Source organism: Gymnogyps californianus, chromosome 19 (assembly GCF_018139145.2).
Source record: "Gymnogyps californianus isolate 813 chromosome 19, ASM1813914v2, whole genome shotgun sequence".
Taxonomy (NCBI): Eukaryota; Metazoa; Chordata; class Aves; order Accipitriformes; family Cathartidae; genus Gymnogyps; species Gymnogyps californianus.
In genome coordinates, this window is record NC_059489.1 from 3,280,819 (window position 1) to 3,308,225 (window position 27,407).

Genomic DNA, 27,407 nt, shown 5'->3' on the forward strand with positions numbered 1-27,407 from the left:
AAGGTAGTAATAGTTAGCACTTTTCATCTTCAAAGAATTTTTCAAACGTTACCAAATTAATATAATTAGTTAATGAAAGATGCAGTAATAAAAGCTACCATAATTACCTACTGTAGTTTTAATTATCTCCTTACTAATGCCCACAGAAGAAGGCTTCCACTTTACATCCTCAAAACATGTGCCAACAATAATTCTGAATACAGGCCCCTCTTTAAGTGCCTTCTGAATTCAAATTACATCCATTGATGTGTTTTCTCTCCCTGCTTATGAGAAGAAAACCTAGCTCTGGAATTCTAAAGAAAATCCACGCAAATGTTAACAAAAATTAAAGCAAATTTTCATTGTGTCATTCTCAATCAAGCATATTCAGAAATATATATGGAAATGCTTTAAAATTTTGTCATAGAAACACTCCATCTTGAGTAACTCTTCATGAAGCTGTAAGTATGTGCTGTCTGGGCAAAAACTTCTCCTTTATACTAGGCGGTCTCACAATTTACAGAGTCAAATGCAACTCTCATTCAAAGAAAGCAGGCCAAGTATCCCATCAAAATTAATATCAGAATTTTTGAAGTAATCATTTTTTTTTGCTAAAATATTTTATGGAGATAAGTAAATTTGTCTGGGTTTATTACTACTATAAATAAATTGGGAAAATATATGTATGAAGATCACTGATGTAATGCCACGAACCAGAGCAAAACAAGTGTATTTTTAAAAAGTGAAATATTGATGTTTGAGCCAAATTGTTGGTGCATCCTCAATGCTTTTTGGGTTTTCATAGAGCTTTTGTACACTGACACCGCTCCGAGCCTCGGACACTGCTCGCTCTCCGTGCTGCATTCCAGCACACGACTGTTTGAAAACCTCTGTACTTACGTTCTCTCTTGGTTTTGGTGTAAAGCAAAGGAAATCTTATGGTTTTAACCTAATACATATGTTTGCCATTCACATATGGCAAAATTCCTTTCTGGTGGGAACTTTTTCACTGTTGTTGCAACACACTATATATCCAAGAAGTCTCCTTTGATGTTGAACTATTGCTCCACTACTCATTATGCTACTGATTCAATATGAAAGGCAAAATTTCTGTGGTTTTTGTTAAAACAATAGCTTTGTTTTTGCAAACAAAGTTTTCCACAACCTATATGCAGGGGCCAACATTACTGCAACAGAAAAGAAAATCTCTCTATTATTTTATGCTGAAAATAGTTACGGTGTTTAATAACACAAATTATTCTTCCATCCTATAGGTAACATTACAATTACTGTTATGACTGTACAGAAAATTTATGCTTTATTGCTCCTCAGGAACAGAAATTAAAACACCTGAAGTGATATTTTACATCTCTCTAACACTTTCCTTCTACTGACCTCCTAGCCTTTTACCATCAGTTCAACTTCGTTACCTGGGTGAAGTTGCTAACAACTACGTATGGGTGGGGGAAAAGAGAAGTCCTGCAAAGACCAATCTGCACGGTGTCCTACTATGCAATGACAGAATGGCAAATCTGGGAATCTTCATGCCTAATATATAATTTTAACCACTAACCACTATTTCATGAAGAGTGAACATGAATTACAACACGGAATGAAAATGCAAATGGTAATACCTTTTTAAATGTGTCCCTAAAAGAGCAGGTTGCCCATTTTCTGCTGTCATTATGAAAAAAAGGTTTCTTTGGTCAGGAACCAGATAAAAGGGGTAATTTCCAAAGGCACCGAATTCATCAGCTCCTACTTGGAATAATGTGAACTCCCATATACTGGGCACATTTGGACGTCTGGCCCACTTTGCTGACACTTCAAAATGGGAGTGGAGATCTTGCAAAACCACCCGAGCTGCGGGCTTTGCCCATTCACACAAGTCAAGCGGCTCCTTTTTGCACCAGTCTATATTGCTTCTGAGACTTGCCAGTAGGAGATGCCGTTGTGAAATATAACAATTCCTTCCCTTGCGGGACTGTGGGAAGAAAGAAAGGGGTTCAGGAAGGAAGGGAATAATTTGACTCTAGGAACAAAATCAAGTCTCTCTCGTAGTAGTGAAAAATTTTTACAGTAGGCCACTTAACATAAAAGAAACATATATGCAAACATTTTTGCAGTGTGGTAGGCTCTAATGCTACACTATTTTCATTTTTTGCAATTCATAGGCAAGAGACTGATTGGCAGTATATTACACACTTTGGCTCTTGAGTGGATCATCAGCATTAGCTCCTGAGCAGTCCCTGAACACTTTCACATCAGACTTCATCTGGATTGGTGTCTTTTGGAGATTCCTTGAGCACTGTTAGGATTGTCAACATGCATTTTTTTTCCTGCTTTGTTACTATTAAACGTTGGTATGTTTTCAGCAGTTGAGCTGACCAAAGTTTTAGGACCATTTTTCTGCAAAGTCTTTAGCCATATATCCCTAAAACACCTTGATAGCACCAGCAGAGCTATTCGTAGGCTTAAAATTAGGCAAGGGCCTAAGCATTTTGCTGAGTCAGGGCTTCACTGCATGGCACTATAAACTCAATTCTTTTGAAACGCGAAGGCTGTCATAAGGCAGAGCAAGTCCTGCAAAGATAAAGAGTCAAAGAAAACAGCGGTATAAATTGTAAAGTTAGGCATTTTTTTCAGGGGGAGCCAAGGAAGGAATTGTTTTCGCTTTGTTTTTAGTGGCTCAGGTGATACGAGAGGGGGAGGGAGGCAAGGTTCAAAGAGCAGTAATAAACTTGCTTTCATCTGCTTTTCTCAATGAACCACAAAACCCAACAAGCAGTTGCCATGTGCAAGCATTGCTTTGTCTATTACCAGGACATTTTAGGGTTGTCGCGATGAAGTCATTTGGAAAGCTTGTCAGCTCGGAAGATTTACTATAATATTTACCTGGAGTATTTTGTTAGTATGCTTTAAAACTGGCTTTTCTTTTTTTCCAGCCTCCACGAGTTTCATGGTCAAGAGCAGGGGAGGTTGTCGAAAGGAGAAAACTGCTGAACTTTTTCCCCCTTTCACTCTCAGAGGTGTAGACAGAAACATCAATGGTTCACATATACCAGATAAAATGAATCTTTTAAACCCAAAGATACCATGACATCTTAAGCATACACTTATGAAGGAAAAGTTCAAAACTCCATTTTAAACCACTTATGAGAGGATTTACCAAGATTCTGCCTAACGTTCAGCTGACGCATTGTCAAAAACATTTATCACGAACCTTTTGAAGTTTCTTAGCTCCCCCCTAGTTATTAAAACTTGAACTGCAGAGTTTGTTATCAGCCTCAGAGCACACACAAAATACATCAGGTATTTTTAAAGTCAACCTTTCAGTCTGATTTTGAGACTATTATACAAAATAAAACATTCCCAATCAGGTTAATGTCTGACAGATAATGCTGAACAGGCGTAACTGCTGCGCCTGATTGATCCACGAGACAATTTTCATTTCCTAATTTGCTTTTTATTAAACACTTTGCAATCAAAGGGAACGGCAAGGAGTCTGCCATTCTCGGAGCAGGTTTCCTGTGAAGACCTAATGTCAGCTTCAACATTTTCAACTTCTTGAATTTTTGATGCTATGTCGTAAGAATGTCTAAAACATCGCATCAATGGATATGCTGTGCTAGCGAAAAACTGCTGTTGTGAATACAAATTACCTAGTAAAACATCTGGTTTCGCTGCTTGCTGTATTCTTACCAACAGCTCTGCAAAAACAAACATCAGGGGTTTGAGCAGAATTTCCTGCAATGATTTAGAGAACGCCTGACTCATGATAAAGCATATTTATCAATCACTTGCTGAACAAGGCAATCTTCTCACCGCCGGGGGCTTCATTCCCAACGAAGTTTATCACCAAACTGCCACTTTAAGTGGGTGTTCGGAAACTTTACACCTGGAGACGGACCAGAGGTTCCAGTAGACCCCTGGTGCTCTACAAACGTCTCCTTAAAATGCATTCCTTGTCACAGATGCATGAAGATCTGGAAATATAAACATTTCTAACAGGCTTTACAAAGCATCTTATTTTGCTATGCTCTTTTAAAAAGTAAATATGAAAGGCTCAGATATTTCTAATCAATAGGCTAATCTGATTCCCAGTGAGACCAAAAGAAAAACTATTTATTTTGTGCAGTGAACTATCAGACTGCCCAATATTGCTGGAATTCTCCCATTACATAAAATAACACACATTCTCTTACACACACACACAAAGAAATCTAATAACATCTTTATACCTTTCAAAGTAACCTTCATCAACAATATTAACTCACAAGGCAAACCACTGCTTTTTGAACTGAACAAGAGCTAGCTTGACTCAACAGTGCCTGCACACTCAACACATGTAAGATGTGAGAGGCAGCAAAGTAACATCTTCTAAAATTATGTCTGTAAGCCAAAAATGGGATGATTCCTGACAGGGGAGGATGCACACTTGGAAACTTGGAAATTCTTTTATTCAAAGTCTTTAATGACCTTCAACCCAATTACATTTGCAACAAGACATGATAATGCAATTGCTCCTATTTAAAAGTATGTGTGACAACTGAGCATTTTTGAAGCTTGATTCTTTTTTTTTTTTTAATCATGTTGAGATGAAGCTCATTTACTTAAAAAGAAAAAATGAAAAAGAACGTCCTCTGCAGCTGGTCAAACAGATTACGAAACTCTAATCTCACTAGCCTGGGGAAAACGAAAACTGTTTTTCAAGTATCTATTTTATAGAACATTGGCTTTATACTTTTTAAAAGACACATTAACATAACTGATCAGAACATCCCAGAATGTTTCTGATCTAGTTAATCATATGACGTTATGACAGAGATACTTGCTGTCATAATGCCAATGTTTCTAAACATTTCTAAAATCCTTTAAGTTCATATTTTTTTCAAAATTAGACATGGGTAAGATCTATTTCAGCTTCTTCAGAAGTTTTTCCTTCCATTTTAGAGCTCTAGAATACTAGTACAGGATATTTTTAGATAGATAGACACATACACACGTAGCAAAGAACAATGTCAGGCTCTACAACCTATTGAAACGTTTCTGCTAGCTTTTTCTTCAGAACATGTTACTCTAATTCCTGCACAACTCGTTTCTGGGAGTACCCACCACCCTATTTCTTTAGCTCTAACGTAATCTTTTTTGCTGAACTGGAATCATCAATAAAAAATGAAGAATTCGTCTAGTTTAAATTTATTGTCTATGCTTCCCTTAAAAGCAACCGTTTAAAACATTCAAGGCACACTTGTTGCACCTCTGAGGACCGATGCATATTGGATGATTTTGATCTGCAGACTTCCAGCAGGTCTGTGCCCCTCCAAGCCAGCCCTGGTAAGATCAGACTGAGGACTCCCTGGTAGAGACCTCCGATACAAGCACAAACACCCTACATTTGATCTTTTGACGCTGATAATTTCACCAATACAGGTAACAAATTAGGTGTAATTTATATACAGGCAAACTAGGAAGAGGATGAGAGGGGGAAAAACACTTGCCAAAGCTATTGCTGTGTCACAGATATAGTTTTCCTGGAATGTCAAGAGCTCTTATCACAGTTGTGGCAAAGCAGATCTGATTTCAATGGAGTTTTGATTTTTTTTTTTTGTGTGTGTGTGTGTGTGTTAAGTCTTTTTTGACTCAGTTTTGAGCTGAATGATGGCTGAAAGACTGTGCTAATTCAGTTAGCAGATCTTTCTGCTGTGGCAGAAAAGTCTTCTGTGGAAATGCACAGACAGGAGAGGACCTCAGTGCCACAGAGCAGAAGTTTTTGTTGAGTTACTTTTGAACCTAACGAGCATCCCCAAGATACCCCTCTGCTTTTCCTTCCAAGGAACTCCCACAGGGTCGTGACAAGGCAGTTAAATACTCCCAAAACATACACCTAGCCCAGAAACCGTACAGGGGGGAATGTTTTGCCTCAGACCATCATGAGTGCTAAGGGCAGAAGGACTCAAAGAGCAGCCGCGCAGATCCACAGAACAAAAGCCATCGAAGACTATGAAATACAGACAGCAACTCCCTTAACTGTATCTTGCTGGAGAATGGAAAAGTATATTGAGGAAATGTCCCCAAATCTTCAGCCTGTTCTTCTACTCTTTCCTGGGCATCTGTTATCAGATACCATGTCCCAGAAGACGGAGACAGATGGACTCCAGTTTGACCCAGCACAGCCACTTCTATTCTCCCTGAGCCAAAACAATCTTTGCAGTTTATCTTCTACAGGACTTTCAGGCTTTTGAATGACATGTGTCAAATCTCAATATCCACAATACACTTCAGTCATCATCCAAAATGCTCTGAACAAGAAAAATAACCCAATCGGTGCCTTCTGGTTTCAGAAACGCTTGGCAAGAATGTTTCTGCGCAGGTAGAAAATGCTACAAGAGTTCAACTGGCTGAGGAACGCTTGATCAATGCTAAGCAAACGACTGCCAAACCTGTTTGGCACATCTAAAAGGAAGGCAGGCTCTTTTCATTTTCTCTTTTTTTTTTTTTTATAAGTAAGTAGTTCCAAATATTCTTATATGGATGACATTTTTTAAACGCAAAACCATTAAAAATAACAGAAAACAGATCAAGTTCTAAAGCGCCACCGGTTTCTCATTTGTGCAGCTACATACTAACGTCTCTCATTAGACCTGCGCAGCTCAAAGAGCAGAGCTTTCCAGCTACTTTATGCACACTCAAAAACTTCTCCTTATCACGAATGAGACATAAACTGCAGGAAAAACAATATACGGTGCAGTGTGAAAGAACTAAGAATTCCAGTATTGTTAAAAGTTACATAAATCTTGATCTAGTTTCAGGATCTGATAAGGAAGCACAAACAAGCTTGTCCTCTGCAGAGGCAGGTTTCGCAAACAGCAAGTTAGAGAGGGAGGAGGGACGCCAGCCTTCTCACACACGCCACGAAGGCTGCGTTGTTAGAGACAGGTGCTAGCAAACACGTCCACAGCAATGCCAAACTGGACTTGTAAATGCACGTTTCCATACAATTCAGGACGGAGGGGAGACCTGGTAGAGGACAGTAGAAAGGAAAAAGCAGCATGTGAACACTTAAGGCAAGTATAAATGTTAACAGTGACGACAAAGAGCTCCCTGTATTCTTTGCCCACCAATCACTTCACATTTTCCTGTGTCCTCCTTGCTTTTCGGATTTACACAAACGTAATAGAAGTGATGTGTTATTCTGGTAGGAGGAAGAAAACAATACATCAGGTATGAGTTGCTCCTTGGAGCTTGGCGCACAGCTGTGGTCAAAGGTGTTTCCAAGTATGCAGACAATTAAAATCCACTGATATGATTCAAATTGTTACATAGTCTTCAGTAATTGCTGTTTTACCTTGCTGAATTACAAGTGCAAAACTGTAAAGGATAGGAATGATGTTAACATGAGGAACAAAAATATAAGGAATTTAAATATAGCCATATTGAGAAAAGCAATGCTTTTTTCTGAAGCCAGAGAGAGCCAATACACGTCTTAGATTTCTCCTTCAAGCTGCCTGCAGAGTTCTGGCTTGGTCCAATTGTGCAGGTGTTCCTGCAGGTATCTAACGTTTGGTAGCCCGAATTTTTATTTATACAGTTTCATTCTGCCACTCCCAAGCTTCTCAGTAAGCAAACAAACTCACTTTTCATGTTTAGTTTTCTCTTGTTTGTACTTTCACCCCCTCTTACATAACAAACTTGGAAAAGAGCAGCAGCACAGAGAGCGCCCGAGGCTCCTGGCGTGGGTGCAACGGATCAGACACTCGCCTCTGGGCATCATCCCTCCCTGAATAAGCACATCCTCTTCCCGTGTCTCCTCCAGGTTAGATCCTGGTGGTGGAAGGGTGGACGCCGGGTGAGAAGGGAGTCACGCTGGCAACAGGAATAAAAAGGCCAAGCCGGACCATGGTACCACATATGGGTACCCACGGCAGTCCCTGAGCAGTCACGTAGAAAATACAAAGGAAAACGTTACAGCACCTCGGGATTTAACGTCTTTTCAACAGTTCTAAATACAGAGAGCTAGTACAACCTTCTATTGAAATAAAAATGTTGCACTCCTGAGACAGTGACTCTTGGGAGCCCGGATGAATTCTGGATTAGCACTGCTGCCCATTTGGCAAGAGCACAAATGCTGTGCTTTCCTAAACCACAGTATATCTGCATGAAGCTTTGGTGCTGACATGTCCTAACTAATTATTTCCCAGGAAAAGGGACTGTTTTGTTTTCTCCTGATCTGGTTCTAGAAGAACTTGCATTCATTCATTTTTGTTGCACAAACGATCTGATTTGTTTTCAGGACATGATCAAATGATGCTCTCCTCCCTCCCCACACAGCAAGTGTTATTCCTTCGCGATGGCCTAAACTGTAAGAGAGCAAACCCCAGTGCAAAACTGAGCTGTGACTTCACAGCAGATCTCAAAAAGGGATGTGAACGGTGCATTGCCTGTTTTGTCTTCTAAGGCCAACACAGACAGGTTTGAAACCCATGATCTCATGCCATGCTAGGCCAGAAAAATGGCATATTCAGGGCATAGGTTTCCAGCATAAAAATACTCGTGAGATGATCTGATGCGACTCTATTCACCTGCCAACAGTCCTGGCAGAAAAATAAACAAGTTCTGGAGATGAGCTGCTGCTGGAGGCAAAGCAGGAACCATTAAAAGAGCTGCCCTGACCTGTGAGGAACTGGCCTTTTTGCTTTGAACTTCAGCAGATCTTAATGAATTCTTCATAATTGGCAATCTGGGGTTTTCACTGAGGATATATTTCTTTTGAGGTGCCAAATGCAGGAGACATATTCAACATTAGAAACAGAAATTTTAGGTCTCCTGGTTGGTTGGCCAAGCTGGTGAAGGCAGTTCCAACAGGTATCTTCACCACTACTGCAGATAACTCTTTGTATTGTATCAGAGATTAGATTCATACATGAACATACATCAGTGCTGAAGGATTTGGTTTCATAATTATTAACATATTGACTTAATTGAAGTTATTGACTTCAGTGCTGTGAAAGCTTGAACTAAAAATAAGCAGAGACAGTTTTAGTAACAGAAGAAGTTAAAAAGCGGTTGTGTCAGAGGAGTAAGGTTTTTGTTGTGCTTGACTAACCTCTGCTTTACTGCCCTTCCAGTCCTCTGTTATCTGGCAGTTTTGAAGGGGACAGTGCCAAGAGCTCATTTAGAGTCCTAAATTTTATCCTGTAGGCAACACTTATTTCAGTTTCCTGAGAATAAATTTCATAGACAGACCCCTGAAGAAGAAAACAGGTGAACTCTTTTTGCTCCATAAAATAGTCTCCTCACTGGAGGACCTCAGGCTTTCTGAAGAGGACAAAGATACAAAACTATTGATGCCCGCACAGAAGAGCTTAAGAAAAAGCTTCACCCTTGAGGTTCCCAGTCTTCTCTATAAGCTTCAGCCTCAAGTCCCCAGTCTTCTTCATGCACGTTTTCAAGGGTCAACAAATAAAATATTTGCTATATCAAATCCTGTTCATCAATGAAGAGAATCAACACAGTGTAGATGGTGCATGAATCAGCAACAACAAACCATTTCCAGGGAAGGCATCCTAAACTGCAATGCAAGATGGAGCATGCACATTAAGTGCAGAATCCACGTGCAAAAGGCTCAGAGAATAATGTATATTTTTAATAAAACTAACCTAGTTTTTCACCTTCTTATATACACATGTACTATATGAACACATAGAGACAGTTTCCTTGAACTGCAAAGCAACAAGGCGTACTGGGCCTAACTGAAAACGTTTACAATACAAATTTTAATGAGAAAAGGAGCAAAGTACGATATACAGGAATAGAATTTTTTCTGTTTCTGGACTCTAGTGCTATTTTGGCTGCCAATAGTACACAAAATTTCCACTGAAGGGCAAGTCAAACCAATTTCCCGTAGGATGGAGGCATCCGAAAACTTACTGAGGTTATTATATTAGTGCCTACGCATTCTTTAAGCAGATGAACTGCTTCATTTTGAATCCATGTCAAACCACAAGAACTGGCTGATAATAACATTCAATTAAAATGATCTCGTTCTTCTAGAAAAAATTTGGCTAACAGCTACATCTCACATTTTCTAGCTGGGCACAATAGGGCAATTGATGCTAGAAGGAAACAGAATAGGTTTATATCAAGGATCTGAAGGGTCAGGTTTGGTGACAGTATTTGTAGGTTTAACTTCTTACACAAATTTGTGAAATGAAAAAGCCACTTCTGCTGAGCATGAAACTGTGAGAAAGTCCGAGCTAGAACTCGCAAATATACAAGTTGTGCTAATTAGACAGATGTTTTGAAAAACCCAAACTTTACACTCGATGCATATTTGTGTCTCCTGATGTCGTACTTGGTGCTGCTTCACACCACTCAGGGCTTACTGAGAACAGCAGAAGCTGCTCCCCTGCTAGGCTGTCTGGGTGAGTTTGCCATCTGATCTACTGAATACGCAGATAAAAGTCGCCAGATACTTTTTTCCTTTTCAAGTACAGAACTGTAACTTGGAAAGTTCCTTTATTCTCAACTCCACTGATGCAAAAAAGTGGCAGAAATATGGCAGCTTTGGCTGCTTTCCTTTAGCAGCTCTTTGTAACTGATCTTTTAATGCTAAGGAAACAATAGGTATTTTCATTTTGTATGGAAAAAACCACTCTAGTTACAGAAAATAAAGGCAATGCCTTCCAAAAACTGTAAGAGTGCTACTGACCACTTGATTCTACTGCTACCCTGCCTTTAAATATTGGTAAATAGTTACCCTGTACAGGTATTGGATTCACCAGGTTTCTCTTGTTACGCTTAAGAAAAGCCCAACTATTACGAAAATGGTAAGTTCAACAAAGATATTTCTATTTCACTGTGATCTGCCATTCAAAAGTGTTAGCCAGTCATTTTTTAAAAAACACTCTGATATTTGATCTGCTTGAGTTTCAGTTACATGTAGAGCTGGAGAGCCAGCAGAAAATTCTAAATGGAATCTGAACATTTCTAAAGTCAACACTCATTTTGGCAAGAGCATTTTAATGCATAAAGCTGAAATCCTCAGTGACTCTCTCCTCCTGATACCCCTGGAGCAGCCAGCACCATGATTAGTACAAAACCAAAAGCAACCTATATTAAAACATACAGTTTTGCAGAAAATGTTTACACAAATACTGGAAATTGTGAAATCAGCCAGCGCAATCTGGTGCTGTTTCGGTTCGCTCCTAGGATGAGCCACGCCGTAAGAAAGATATCTAAGGGAAATATATGTTGATAAGTAGACCAGGTCCACATCCCCAGATCTCTGTTTGCCAAACCCTGCAACTTGTGTTACTGTGCCAGGCTTTAAAAATCTTTACTAGAGTAATAAATGTTTGTGGACTACGGAAGGTTTGCTTTGAAGATGTCATTTTCTCCAGCAATCTTTTGTTGGTTGAATGTATAGTTCACACATATTGTGTTTCCACCTACACGGCTGGAGAAGCCCTGCAGTCAAGGCTGTTCCAGGAGCAGGGAAGGAGGCTGCGTTCCAGGAACTCACTGGAACTGGAACAAAGAACAGCCCTTGGAAAGTCTACACAGTCCTATGCACAGATTGTTTTACAGATGCCCTGTGTTTGGAGGACATTAGACACTTGTTTTTATCTTTATCTTTTTTTTTTTTTTTTTCCCTCTCCAGTAAAATCCCAGACTTTTGAGCACAGGCTTTTCCTCCCAGGCAGTCTGCCTCGTAACTCCTGGGTATCTCCCAGCTCTGTCTTTCTAAGCACCACTTTCTCCTCCACATAAAAGTCCCTGTGCTCTTTGGAGAGTAAAACGTCTTTGAAATGCAACAGTAAACTGTAACCATCACAGCAGCCTTAAAAAAAGCTAATTTTCACTTTCTTGTATCATAGTTATAAACATTGTCTGCCCTTTATTAGCTGTGTAGGCTTATGTCAGTATTACTTAACACTTACTAATAAGAGTGCTTTCTCTGTACCTTTCTAATTGCCCAGGACCTCACTCAGTGTTATTACTCCTGTCTTGTCAGTTAAAAGCAGTGAATTTTATGGCTTGTTTTGAATTCCTTTTTGCCATTTTACCAGTGCAAAATTAGTGTAGCCCACCTCATTAAAAGGAACGGATAGCTTAGCTATATAAGACTTTTTGTTATGCATTTATGGAATCTTTAATTCCATAATTTGGAGACTGGTAGATGTAAGGTGGCATCCCTTCTAGGGCTAAAAAGAATTAAAAGGACGTCATGCAGCAAAGTGCCTTCTGGAGGGAAAGCAAAACACCGAGGACAACAATGATAATGTAGGAAAAAGTAAAACCACAAACTTTTAAACCTGCTGGATAAAGCTGGACTGCAGTTCAGAGGGCTAGGCAAGCACTAGTTCTAGTCTTTTATAAAACTTGTAAGTATGATTTTGCTGTTGGCCATGGTAAGTTCTTCAATGTGTTGAGACATGAAAAGTCAAGAAAAATGCCAGAGTGCAAAGCTTGCTGCAGGAAAAAAAGATGACTCAATTCTTTGTCTCACAAAGCATGTCAAAGATATTATAAAGTACTTACAGATGCTCAGCCACTCGGATTGCCTGATTGGCCAAACATCTGAAACCCTGTAATTTTGAAGAGAAGGTACTATGCTTCAGACAATGAAATAATTTCTGTGGCAACAGAAAAAGAGATATGATTTTGAAAAGGAGAGAGGACTTTTTAAAATCAGGATTTCAGTTGTGATCAATAACTATCTAACCTTAACACAGAAGTCAGCCTATTTTCATTATCATTTATAATGAATGTGTCAATACAGCCTTTTAAAGGTGACCATGTAATGGAATCAAGAGACAGAGCATGAGCAACAGTTGAAAAGCTTGGGGCTAAACCCTCATTTCTCTAACAGACAGAATGTGGGTGAAACTAGTATTCACATAAACAAAGACTGTGAAAAACAGGTGCCTCAGAGTTTGGACCCCATGTAAAAGAGAAACCAAAACCATAAAAGACCTGCACATTTCATTTACCTATCCTTTTGGAAGACATGACTTCCTTTGCTGATCAAACAGAATGTAGGAAATTATGAGCACGATAATGTTATTTGCCTGGTAAATTTTAATGCCTGCTTTACAATGCTAAGGTACAAATGTTGGTGCCTTGTAATTCCCCGCTAATAAAAGACACTGCAGAGTTATTGGTATTATTATAGATTAAAGTCAGCGACAAAGAAATAGAGATCCATGAAAAATGACTCCATGTACTTAACAACAAGATGGTCCCTTAAAACTCTTTATTTCACCGTGCCAAATGGTTTATCGTGGTAATGTTTAGCCACAAAAGCAATTAGATGGATTTGAGATCCCTCTGGAGAACTTTGTGACATACGCAACTCTGAAGATCTTCAATGACTGACAGAATTTGGCATGTCTGTGACCATCGAACCATCACAAACAGTAATGCATGTTCTGACCAGATGTCTTATAAGACATGAGTCAGTGTCAGCTTCAACAGTGAAATGCTGACCTCCTTTTTACAGGCACTGTTAGCTAAAAAAAACCAACCCACTTTCAGCCAAGTTAAAATAAAAAATGCAATAAAATATTTTTTAAAAGCTTATAAATAATGTGGGTCTTATTGACAAAAATTTATTATGCAGCTATTCAGTGGTAGTCTAGAATATAACAGCTAACCCTACTGCATCAATGTATGCTGGAGAAGAGAGCAAGTCAAGTCTCACTTAACAAAAAGTCCTTGAAATAATATGTCTTCACTTTACCCTAAGTTTTAGATTTTCATTTTTAGTTTACACTAAGCTTTCAGGGTTTTTTTTCCTAATTAATGTCCTCAGTGCTATCAGCTACACATGGTCATAGCCTTCTGAACAACCAGTCATTACAGTCTTTCTGCTGGAAATACAAAGAGAATGCTGAACATGTAAATTGTTCCCCCTTTATTTGCCATGGCTTGGAAACTTGTCCGCAGCCTTAACAAAAAGGTAAAGAACTGAACTGGCCCAGCTTTCTCAAAAGGGTCCGATGAGACTGCAAGTGTACTTGTTAGGTGTGGCTTTAACACTGGGCGATCTCCCTTCCAGAATCACCCCAACCATACAGCACTGTACGGTTTTGTTACTGTTTGGGTCCTGAAACTGTTCTCGCAGAAGGGCTGATAGCACCTTTGTAAGACAGGACCAAAAACGCGTCTTCTCTGTACTCTAGATTGGGTCAATTTAGGTTGTATGCTCTCTGATGTCTCTCCTCGCTTAATAAGCACTAATAAGGACATCTAAAACACTGAGAGCTAGCTTTGCTTGGGACTTGTAATCCAACAAATCAGAATTCTTTATTTCTTACTAAACCCAACACTGGCTATTGCAGAATCCAATGGTGGTATTCCAACAGGTATTTTGAGGACAATAGACTAAATACTTCTGCAGGACTACAGTCACTCAGTTAATGTTCCCATAGTTCTGACATGCTTTTTCTTTTAATACAAAATATTATTCGTAATTACAAGTGGAATTTGCTCATAAACATGGTTGATAATGAAATATAACTACATGCAAAATTAGCTTGTTCACAAAATCTTTAAAAACACAGGTTTTTTGATACACTGCCTTTTAAAGACATTTGTAAATACCATCAGTATATTTTGACAACTACTTTCTGGAAACAAAGATATCAGGTGCCCTTAAAGAAATGTTCTGAATGCTTCAAAAGATCCCAAGGTCTAAAATAATTTGTTTTACTTTTAGCAGGAACCAAACATGAAAGGGAGGGGGGATTATGCAAACCAAACAAGAAGGACATGCGGCCAGGCATGCCGCCCTGGCGCAGAAGGACACAGGCAGACCGGAGAGGCGGGCTGGGCGGCAGACGGGTGCTACGAGCAGCAAGCCCAAGAGACCACGCACTCTCTTTATGGGGCAATTTGCTGGCAGGACATGCCAAAATAGAGTGATATCAATGTAAACCCCCCCTGTGGAAACAGGATTCCAGAATAAAAGGAAACAGAGTACCCCACACAAGGACTGACTCAAGCATAACTACAGCAGAGTAAGTATTTTGTTGTAGTTGCATTGAGAAATTTCACTGTGTTGATAAAACCCTCAGTCCACCCTTTGCATAGAGGAAGTTTTCTTTTTGCTCCAAGATATGACAGCATCTAACAAATATATGATGATGTGGAGAATACTCAATGCCCACATAGGCCCAGACAATTTAAAACCAGAAGCTTCCTCCTTTGTTCTGCTATGGCTATAAAATACACTTTTGATTTTTTCCCCTCTCAACATTTCTAAACATAACAAAGAAAAACAACTGTTTCAAAATTTTTCACACGAAGGGGAACATTATTGTATGACATTCTTTCCTAGAAATCTTTTAAGTCTTATTTATTAACAGAATTAATCTGATCATAAGCTGGCTGACACACAAAGTGTTGAAATATGTCATCTTCAAACCATGTTTTGCTAATGAAATTTTGGTGTTAATTCAGGGGATAAAACAGAATCCTAGAATCTGTAATATGAGCCAAACAACAAATGTGGTTCCTCTGGCAAAAAAACATCATCTTCTCCCTTTTCTGTTGTGGGTTTGTCACTGTGTGCTCTCCATCATCCATTTCTTTCCAGAATCTACTTTTTGATGTGGAGTCCCCACTTGGCCATCAACTTCTACATTAAAATGCTCTGAACAAGTTTTGCCGTTCCAATCCCAGGAACTGTTTTGCACTTTCAATCCCAGAATCCAAAAGGATTTCATAAAAAAAACTAAGGCTGGGATTTCATAAATAACCCCAAGGTATCTCTACAATGCAATCAGCTTTATGCTAGTGCCAAGTCCAGCCGGTAACCACTGCCAAAAGCAGCAGCAAAGTTAGGTAAATGCTCTGACCATTTGACTGTACTGAGCTCCGGGTTGTTGTGGCTAGATTGCTATCGGGATGCAAGAAAGCTAGTTTAAATTTAGCCTTAATAAGTTTACACTACACTTCAATGACCTACGTAGCTCCTGCATAGACATTCTCAGGAGTTCAGCACCCAAACCCTTACTGGAGGGCGCCTTCTGAAATCCCAGTCTAAAGCATCACGAATGGGTTAACAGACATGGCAATTTAAGCAGCTTTTCCAAGCATCTGCAGGGCATTAATATAATTGTGCTTTCAACTAATCCTATGGGCTAAACCAATGGTTCCTGATCTTTGAAGTGTAAGCACATCACAGGAGAGGCATGGCGTAGAGACCAGGTGAGCTTTGCTGGATTTGCCCCATGCCAGGCCAATTGCAGTGTCCTTGTACTCTGCTCCAAAGAATGCAAGTCCTGGTAAGTTCAAAGCAAAGATACCTACGCGGCACCGAAGGGCGAGCTGTGCTTTTGGGATCGCTCTCTGTGCCAACACTGTCGTAATCCCAACAGGCTCAAACTCAACAGCAGCGAAAAGGCAGCGACAGGAGTCACTCGGTTGTTCAACGCCTTGTCAGACCACTGCTTCTGAGGTCTTTGCTATTAGACATTGCAACGCGATGGCATCCAAATTGGTTACCTTATAAGCCACAAGAAAGGAATGTGATGAGCCAAAATTTTATCCTGATTTTATGAGTCTGACGGCACAAAGTTAGACTTGCCCTTAGGCCAGACAAATCACGGTGTAACACAGAATGCCAACTACTTTAAGCATTTGTCTCAAACTGACCCAAACTGAGGCCAGCTGAAGCCAAAAAGGGTTGCTCGGATTGGGTTTTTAGGTTGTCGAAGCAAAATGTTCTTAAAAGTTTTATTTATTCTTTTTCACTAATGCTTAAGATACTATTTTAAAAAACAATCAAGATTAAGGAGATAGATACAATTGTGAAATAATGACGACTTAGAGATCTTTAACTAGCAAAGAGAGTCAGGAATTTGAATTAACATCAAAATCATATATTATGGCATCCACATCTGGATATCACTTTACTGACTAAATCCAAAACTTCTCTGAGAGCCAGTTGGTTTCTGTAAAAATGTATTTCTCCCTTTGAAAGGAAATAATAATTGGAAGGTCTTACAGGAAGTCATCCAATACCATATAAAGGAAATTGCAATCTGTTCCTCAATGTTAGTTTAAATCAATGTTATATTTAGCAAATGCCCGTTTTTTAACGATAGTCTTTTTAATAGCTTATACTATATTAAGTCTTCTCAAAGGCTTACGCTATATTAAGAATTGCTTTGTTTTTAGAATGCTTCTTTAATCATCCCTCAAGGTCTTCAGCTTGCCCTAGGTTAGATGTTGTTCCCCATCTCCAGGACATCTAGGATTCCACTTTCACCAAAACCAATTTTTTTGCCCCAGGCTAATAAAAAGCAAAGTATTTCTGCATGTGCTCATCTCGAAGTATGTGTGGTTCTTAGAAATACTAAGTGATCGAATATTAAAAGGACCACTTTCTGTTTCCAGAAGTATACACAGCAGTTTACCTTCCTAAGAATTTTCTGTTTGGGTATCTGGCTTTCAGTAAATTTCCATTAAATCAGTGGTTTCAAAGGAAGATTTTTTTAAAAGTACAATATTAATGATACTAAACAAAGTTCAAGAACTCCAAGCCTAACAGCTCCTGCAATTTCTTCCCCAAGTTGACCAAATCTTACAAAACATATGTGCAGCACCAGTGCTAAAAACTCTCTGGGACACTGGTCAGAAACCCTGTGCAGAATTCCCCTGTGGGTTTTATGTATTTCATTACATTGTGAGGTAATAACATCAAAATTAAGTTTATAATAGCTGAACACAGATTTACATGGAGAAGGATTTCATACAACCTATAATCATTAGTGTTCAAAACCTGTTGTTACCAACAGCTGAATTATCTCCACTGAACGTAACTTAGTTTAAGTGAATCCATAAATTCAACAGTAGCCTTTGCACCAGGTGCTAAGTTTTTTCTTAGCCGGTAAATGGCCTCAAACGTGTTTTTCAAATATATAACTCAAGAAGGTATCATGCATGATAACTTGAATTACAGCATATTTCTGACTATACGGAAGACTGTCACAGGGTTTCTGTATATCTAGATGGCCCCTGGAAAAGCGGAGAACTACAAATACTATGTTTTCCACCTGTACCCCAAAATAATGTGATTTAACTACGTTCTGTTTGCAGAGCCTAGTGATAATAAACTACCTCTGGTGATTCAATTTGCATAACAGATTATAGCCAACATTTTTATGGTTATACCTTTGACAGGAGAGACTAAAGAATGATCAGAAAGAAAATTCTGTTCCTCAACACACACACAAATAAAGGCAGACATTTTCTTTAAGAAAAAAAAATAATCATTAAACAATTTATGAAAGAAAGGAAAAAGGACACTCTGCAGATGATGAGATAGTAATGTCAACCTAATTTCATTATGCAAATCTTTCGAATATAGAGGACAACATTAACTGTACCATAATTGAACATCAGATAGTTCCAACATGTAAAAACTCCATTGGTTTCTTTTCAGCACAAAAAGTTAGAAAAACTGTAGGAGTTCATTTTTTCATGAGTTTCTAGATTTAACAACGTAATTCTTTGTTTGGTACTAGTAAATGTCTTTACGAAGAAAAAAAGGAATTTCCTTCTTCTATACAACTTTTAATGAAGTGTTTTCGTTGTCAACCCTAGCAGATTACAGAGTTTCAAAAATTTTCCATTGCTCTTTACTACTCTGAAAGGAAAAATGCTTAAAAAATAATTCTGCTTGCTTCTGCAGGTGGGATTCTCTGCAGCCGCTTTGAATCAGGGTGTCAAAGCAGCAAGGAACAGAGTCCAAATATTCAGAACCCGTAGCAGTCTCTTAAAGCTTCTTTGAAAAAGGCCAGAGAATGCAAGTCTGATACAAAATATGTAGAAATCTAATGAAAAAAAGTTACACATAACAAATACTTTATTCCATTCATATTTAGCACAGATTTTGCATATAGTTTTCAATGGAACCTAAGCACATACTTTCCTTCATTGCAGCCTTAAACGTGAAAGTTGAGAACATCTTGTGAAAACCAAGCTAAAGCCCGTGCCATACTGCTGGCTCTCAGGTGGTGCAACTCGGCTCTCCTATCTTTCACCTTTTTTTCCAAGTACCAAAAGCACCGTATAAAAGTGCTGAAAATATGTGAAAATATCTGAGTCAATATTAAAAGAAAGAGAACAGGAAAGTTTCAAGTATTTGACTGAAGTGGATGGATTAGACTCACACGTTTTATGCAGGCATATGATCAGCTAGAGGAAAGAGAGCCTGAGTCATCAGCTACATCAAAGTCAAGGTCCAGTGAATGGAATTAGTGAGCGCTGTGTGAACAGGAACGATACCTGCATTCATCTGCCCACTGCAGAACTTTTAATTACACTCAAACAGCCAGTAGCATCAGTGACTAAAATCCCCAGATTACCTTGATTGCTCTGTCATTATCTGTAATCAGCTGCTGCTTCTTATCTTCAAACTTGCGTACAACTTCCTGGAGCCGCTGCTCTGCGGCAAGCTGCTGCCGGCTGTTCTCCTCTGTCAGAGAGGAAATGGTTGTCTTAAGTTCAGCTATGATCTAAAAAGAAAACAGCATGCTAAATCTCTCTGCAGTAAAAGGCATGTATTTTGCATGTTTTTATGCTCGGTACAAGCATGGCATTGGCAAACTCTGCTGTGCAAGCTAAATATTTTAAATTAACAAATTACACACTAGCAAGCATGACATTCCACGCAGAGAAGAGGAATATGGTAAGGCTGCGAATGACAAAAATTGCTGAACACAAAATATTTGGAAGGGTTTTCCACTATGACATTCCAAAATATTTACTCATGAGAAGAAAGCACATCTGCGATCTTCAAAATAGAGCATGTTTCCAGTCTTCCACTGCACTGAAACCAGCACTGCAAATTTACATAGTGATGGTGGTGGTCGTTTTCTAGAAGGATACTTTATAGCTTGATACTGCAGAGAAGAAAAAAACCCCAAATTTACATACTGGACTGAAATTTAAACTTGATAGTGAAATTTCTGAGCTGCTGAAAGGAGCATATTCTGCTCCAATACAGTGGGGACCTGATGCAATGTCCAGGACCCTTAAACTAGACCTTTTACGTGATTCGCTCATGATTTGTTGAAATGTACTTGTTTCCCCTTTTTTATCACTGTGGAAAGTCATAACTAAACCTGATCTTTCAGGCATATTTACAGAATTTTATGCTGATATGTCATCGCCCAGCAAAGCACTTAAACATATGGAAGAGTCACTGACTTTAATGTATATATTCAAGCTTAAGGTTAAGCTGCTGTAGCAGCATAATATAGTCTAATTCTAAAAGCACTTCAGCACAAGGGCAGTTCAGGGACAGACTACCAGAGTGCTCAGACTTGTGTGTTTGCAAGGCCTCCTCGTTGGTAGAGAAACATTTAACTATACTAAGGCCACAGTTATTTAGGAAAAAATGGGGTTTTTTAGAACTACTAACAGGATAGGACTAATATAATGAAAGTACTAGAATCACTGGGGAAGGGGAAAAGGACCAATCAAAATTCTGCTGTAAATTTATTTATCTGTTTTACTACCTGAAAGCCGCAGAGAGTAACAATGATTATGAGTAAAACCTGCATGGATATTTCTGTATTTCTTTTCTAGAAACAAATACATATTAAAAAAGATAATATACCAACCAAAAGGAAGGCTGTTTGCTCTTAGGGAGATCAATGGGCCAAAGTTTAGAGATTATCTGGATAGGTGTAACTCTTTAGGCAGCATTAAGCAGTATCACTGGGTTTGCAATTTAGGTCATCATTTAGATGACACACAATTTGCACAAATTTGGCTTTGCTAGGTGCGTAACACAAGCAGTGAGAAAGCAGGAGAAAGCGATGGATCGTATACATTATTAAGATAACAACCTGAAGCCATGCAAACCTATACCACTTTGTGTATGTTCCATTTTCTCACTTTTTAAAAACAAAAACGAAATAACAAACCCTTTAATGGAACACAAAAGTGAGATTTAAAGCTTGTACTGGGTTAAGACCTTGGACTAGCATAGGAGTTCTGAAATGCATGCAAGGAAATTTCAGCATGAATTGATGGAGAAAGATCTGCTTTGTGCAGTACTTTTCAGAGAAAAAAATCTGTTTACTTTGTATAAACTTCAGAGGAAATTTCTTGAAATATCTTCTCTGTGTGGGTGTTAAAAGTGAATGTTCCAAGAGGCCACAGAGAGTAAGATTAGACAGATGTTGTCAGCAACATGACCACAAGAGAAGTTGCTATTGACCTATTATTAATACTGAGCTACAAAAAAACCCTATGTTCAAGTAACTTCAGGGATTTCATTCAAACCCACAAAAGTAAAGAAATTCAGACATCAGGGTGAAACTCCTTTATTGTGCCAAATAGCCCTGACATATGATGTGTGTGTTGTGTCTGCCACAGAAAGCGCAGAGGAATGCCAGTTCTGCTCATGGGGTCCATCTCTCCCCAATAAAGAGAACAGTGTATTAGCTACAGCAATGCCTAGCTTAAAAAAAAAAACCCACGTCTTAAAATTTTTCCGTTTTGACACTATTCTACAGGCCAATACATTGCAGTCTGACAGAATTTATTATGACATTTAGGTTAAATAGTTATTACCTTGCACTACACTACACTACCTAGGTGTTCCCACTGTAACAATTAAAGCAATTTCCCTCACCCCTCGTTTAAAAATTCAGAAACGCTTAAATTATTCCATCTGTCTTTAACGAATGGATGAAGACCCATTTTTGTATTGACAGTGAACTATGTCTGGCAGAGAGGCTGACTTTTGATTACACTCACTAGGCATGACAATAGCATAACAATGACAACAACAAAAGGTAAAATAGAGTTAGCAATGAAAGGGATCTCTTCCTTAAGGTCTGGCATGCATTAAAGGTTACTTTTTGAGCTTTAGCAATTTTCTGCTATTCAGGCTCAGATGGCAAGATACAAAAATATGGGGGTGTTTTGTTGTGTTTCTTTCTTTCTTTTTAAATAAGGCTCTCAACAAATTACTAAAAAGGCATTTAGGAAAGCATTCTCTCTAATCTATCACAGAATTGTGGAATTGGTGAGGGTGGAAGGGACCAGCTGAAAGCAGGGTCACCCAGAACTGGTTGCTCAGGATCATGTCCAGTCGGGTTTTGAGTATCTCCAAGGATGGAGACCCCACAGCCTCTCTGCATGCAAATAAACATGCACAAAATACACATTGGGTTTTAGAAATATAATGCAAAAATATATTTAACAATGATTCTGATAAATGCAGTCTCAAAAAATGTGGTGTGAAAAAATATGATAGTCCAATGAAATTTCACTGAAACAACTAAAGCCAAAATTTTGGACAAGTTTTACAGACAATGAGACTCAAAGGTAGCTGAAAAGCTGAAATCAGGAACTTTAAAGTATTTTAAAGTGCTTGTAATAAAGTTTGCAATTTCTCGGCATTGTCTCACTGATCATCTCTGCCTAGTTTGGAGGCTTCTAAACCATTCCTTGTAGTGGTTTTATTGATTTTAAAAGTGTTATTAGACTACTATTACTATTGCTGAAAATACACTTTGCAAGTAAAAGGCAGGCATTCTGCTGTGGTTGGGAGGAATGAGAAGAATGACACCTCCACATAAATCCTCATGGTAATTTTCTTATTATTAAAAGCTTAACTTCGGGTTGCATCTCCATCATTTTTCACACTTCAGTACTACCTGTCAATCAACCTGAAAGCTGAAATATTTAAAAATACTCCTGCCTTATAATTTTTAAGCATATATGTAAATTCAACACATATTTTCACCTTCCATGTTCAGAAGACTACTCTGAAGAACAAGAACTCAAGTCCAAACCAGTTTGCTTTCAGGACACTGACATTCTTCGAAGTGTTATTTTGGGCAGAAATGTTGAACTGGCTAGGAATAACGATAAACACCAAGATGGCACAGTTGGGACTGCCGTCCTGCCATCGGCTGCGCAGGCAAACACCACCTCGTGACACGAAATGCAAGCCCTGGTTGTGCAACTGCTCCTGAGTTTAAGAGATGCGCTGGTTGACGGGGCACCTCACCTTCCCTTCCCACTGAGTGACGGAGGACTCTGTCCTCTTGGGTCCTCAGGAGATGAAAAAGTAGATGAAAAAGATGAAATTTAGAACTCAAAAAAACCCTACTCATTTTTTCTAGTCAGCTTAATGCTCTGTGTTTTTTGAAAGGTTAAAATCTGCAAGAAAGACATTGGATGTTTGATTTGGGAAACGGTTATGGCTTCTTTTGATCGTCAAGACGTATACTTAAGAGCAGAAGTAATTACACTTTTCATCAAGTTTCCAAATCAAATGGATTCACTTGAGGTTCCTGTCTTCTCGCTACCTACCTGCGAGGATTTAGCCAGCTTCTGACTGTATTCCTTCTCAGTCTGCTTCAGCCGGCTGTTTGCCTGCAACACACACAAAAGGCAACCAGATTAGCTCCGATGAAGAACGTGTACAGACACTTTGCCACCGACCCCTCCGCTTGGCACCTCATCCACATGCCTATCGCTGAGCGGCTGGGACCCGCGCCAACTCCAACGCCCTTTTGTGGCAGCCAAAAAACCGCAAGGGCTTGCCTTTGATCTCAGGCCAACTATTCATCACTTAAAAGAGGGGAGAAATTGTACCTCTGCTGCCAATTATTAGAAAAACATAAAGACTTCTGCGGATAAAAAAAAAAAAAAAAAAAAAAGAGTGAGTGAGTGTGTGTGTGTGGCAGGGGAAGGAGGCAACACACACACACGAGTTTATCAGGGTGACTTTGTTTCCAAACGGAGGGAAAAGGCAAGGAGAAAGTCTCAGGCACAGGCTGCCAGGGTACGACACGACATGGGAGGACACAACTTCATGTCTCAGCTCGGTGTCTGCAACTGCCTTTTGTCCCGTTGCATGTCCCTTCCTATTTAAAGGTGGCAATTACACTGAAAATCAACCCAACATGCAGCTGAACCAACCGGGAGCTCTTGGACACACAGCTCTTTCCTTCTCCTAACGTTTTTTTTCACAACTCAAAGATAAAGAATAAAACAAACTGAAACAAGGCTGCTTTGTCATATTGGAATCCAATAAGCAAATATTTCTATAATTCTGGGGGAAAATAGCTCTTAAGGTTTTTTCCTCAAATAATTTAATTTCAGAAATAATTTGATAATAATAATAACAACAAAAAAATAAATTCAATTTAATTTCCGGACACAATTCTGATTTGTATTTTTCTTGCAAAGTGCCATGGTATCATATTGCTAGACCAGCCTCAAAACGCTGTCCTCAGATGAACTGCTAAGCGCTCTCGTGTTCTTGGCTCTAAAATTTGAGGACAGGTGTCTAAGAAAAATATTTTCTTAGGGGGACAGAATATTATGAAGCTGAGTTCTGAAGCAAATTTAAGCTGATTAAGTTTTCAAAATCTATCTGACCTCGTGTTCAAATCTTTGATCTGTCGTCCTTAGTTTTACGGCACGGCATCCAGCACACCAACACATGCTCCTTCAGCTGCCGGGGTGCCAGCGCCTGTTTCGGGGGACCACAGAAGCCACGGGGGCCCCCCGAAGCCTCTGAACCCTCCTTGGATCCAGTTGCAAGACTGAAACTCCATTTCTGCAAACACCGGGGATTTCAGTCAAGCAAATAGTCTTATTGATTTTACTGGAGTATAAATTTAGGAGCTTAAAGTTGCAGAGAGCATTTGCGAATCACCACCAAGCACGATAGGGCTCAAATCATCCTATACAATCCAGGCAGTTATGTATGGTGCAGCTTAATATAAGTATATTACAGCCAGTTAAAAATAATCTTGAAGTTTACATGATACTGCAATTTAAGATCTTGAATCCCTTCAAATTCCAAGATTATGAAACATACGGAGGTCTATATTTCATCTGTTTGTTGGTACTAAGAAATCTACTAAAAAAGTTAATCAAAACCAACTATCAAATTTGTGCACAATTTTTGAGAACACATGTTTCGGTTGTTTTTTGTTATAAATAGAGATAATGGTTTATATATCTACTACATACTGGTTTAAAACAGCATATACAAGAATTCTGGAGCACCAGACAAATTAAATTCCAGTTGTTCTACATTTATCATTTAAAGTGTGCCACAAACACTGCAAGGGCATATTGTGGGGCTGCATAAATAAAAAGAGAGTGGTAACACAGAGGCAGTTATGCCAGACAGCTCTATGCATGCTACATTTCTCTTTGTACTCAGGCTGACCCGTGTTAACACTCGTTCCACTGTATTGTCGTCTAGTTTCAGATTACGTTTTACCACCACTGCATATCATAAAGTGACTGAAACTGCCAGTTTATCTTTAGGGAAAAAAGTAAAAAATAAATTACAGGAATAGTATAAATTACTGTTACTCCCAGAAAGGGAGAGATACTAGTCAGCCAGGCACTGCAAAGAAGATCACATTACAGCTGCTCTCACTCAACTTGCCTGGGGTAAAAGTCTTCATCTTTCATAGAAGCAGCTTTATAACCTCCTGCACCCATAGAAGAAATCCCAATAAATAATAAAAAAACCCACTCATAACTTCCATAAACAAATTAGAAGTTGTTTGTTCACACTGAGTAGAACCAGGATGACCTCTGATAGACATGACAGAGACGATCCAAAAGAAAGGTATGCTGAATTTCAGTGTTTTATTCCTAACTGAAGGCAAAGCAAGTATATCCTACCAGTTTATTTAAAAGCAATTACAACATTTTGTTTTATAATGGCTTTTAACAAATTCCAATTAGCAAAATATTAATAAGTTGTCTCCCAGTCATCAACAAACAAACCACAAATTCTTGCATTTACTTGCAGTCCCAAACATCCTTATTTGAGGGGTCTGATTTTCAGAAGCACTGAGCTACCAAAACTTCCACTGGAGATGGCAAAACCCCATTGAGACCAGCTCTAGCTGTCTAAAACTGGCTATCTCAACCCTGTGGCACTAAAAACTATGGACACCTGCTGACTTCAGCTTTTCTTTAGATCTGTAACACCGTACAAGTCTTGCATCATCACAAACTGCACAGGTAGCACCAGCAAAGCTCTGCAGAAGGCAGTTCCTGCAAGTTACAACACACCGGTCAGCTGAAAAGATCTAATTCATGGTGATGCACAGGAACACTCTTTTCCATTGTCGTCTTTTACTGCAGAAATATAAAACTTTTCCCTTTTTAAAACCTGCAACTAAACTAATTTAATACCTCTTGACTATAGGCTATTGCTTTGCAGCCTAGGGAGGCATAAACCTACTCCCCTGGGGCACATATAGCACTGCTACACACAAAAGAAGCGCCTTATTACTTTTTTTTTTTAAGGAATGACTTACAGCAAAGTAAATACGCATAGCTGTGTACAGTGAACATCGCAGAAGATTTATATTACATTTATCTTGACAAACGAGAAGGTTAAAAATGGCACGGTGTACACAAGCAGCAGTTTCCTGGGCTCCTTCTTTTATAACAGGCTGCTCGGCTCATGCATTGTATGAAGCATAAGCTCCTTCTGTATTATTTTAAGGGCATTCCCTCACTTTCAGGTTATGTGCTATTTCAGAAACATAATGAATAAGAATCCAACTGGAAGGTGAACCTTTGGAGGGTCAGCCAGTATTCATTAAAGTCTAACTCTTTTTATAGCAATGGGCAGCACTGCAAATATAGTTAATGGTCTTAAACTAGTATTCCGTGTGCGAGAGGTAGCTGTTGAAATTCACGCTTGGCAAAAACTTGTCAGAAATATCAATTGTAATATCCATTTTTATAATAAAAAGGTTTAAATTGGATAAGCCATAGAGGAATTCCACTGATTCAAAAATTAACTTCTGTTTAGTTTCACACAGTTAATACATATTTTAGCTAAAATTATCTGATTATGACAATTTTACATGCAGTTACTTTATATTACAGAACGAGGACTTTTGCATTAAAAAGATTATGTCCTTGTTACAGTTAATTGGTTTTAGAAACCAACTATAATTCTATAACAAGCCTTAAAGCATCATATTGTGGTTGCTGAGCAAAACTGCACCGACTTCAAGAAAACATTTCACGTAAAAATTAAAAACGGTATTAGCACTACAGATGTGGTATCTGAATTAATGGATGCTATTCTACCAGTCTGATTTTCATTTCTTCCTTTCATGAAACAGAACAGCATCACTAAAATAAAAGAGCAAAGGATCTACGATGGGACCACACCGCAAAAACCATACCATGTCCTACCCTAAGTACAAAGTTTTTATATGGTTTTTTTAAGGTATAAGAAGTATTAGAGGGGACTTTTTGTTCTAGTTCCACTTGACGGAACGCATGCCCTAAGCAGCCCTGGGGGCTGCTCACTGGTACGGCCACCTCCAGCGCCGACAGCAGCTCTAGCTGCACTGTGGGGTTGGCAGGCACACGGACCACTTCATCCTCCA

General features: G+C 38.9%; 1 protein-coding gene across 1 annotated transcript in view; it reads right to left on the bottom strand.

The window, feature by feature from the left end:
* The window catches only part of CEP112 (centrosomal protein 112), a 174,881-nt gene that overhangs the window by 23,371 nt on the left and 124,103 nt on the right, over window positions 1–27,407 (bottom strand). Inside the window, exons 22-23 of the mRNA XM_050908422.1 lie at window positions 23,329–23,391; window positions 19,359–19,508 (exon numbers count right to left, since the gene is read on the bottom strand). Of these exons, the coding sequence (XP_050764379.1) occupies window positions 19,359–19,508; window positions 23,329–23,391 (213 nt within the window). The remainder of the gene's footprint in view (window positions 1–19,358; window positions 19,509–23,328; window positions 23,392–27,407) is intronic.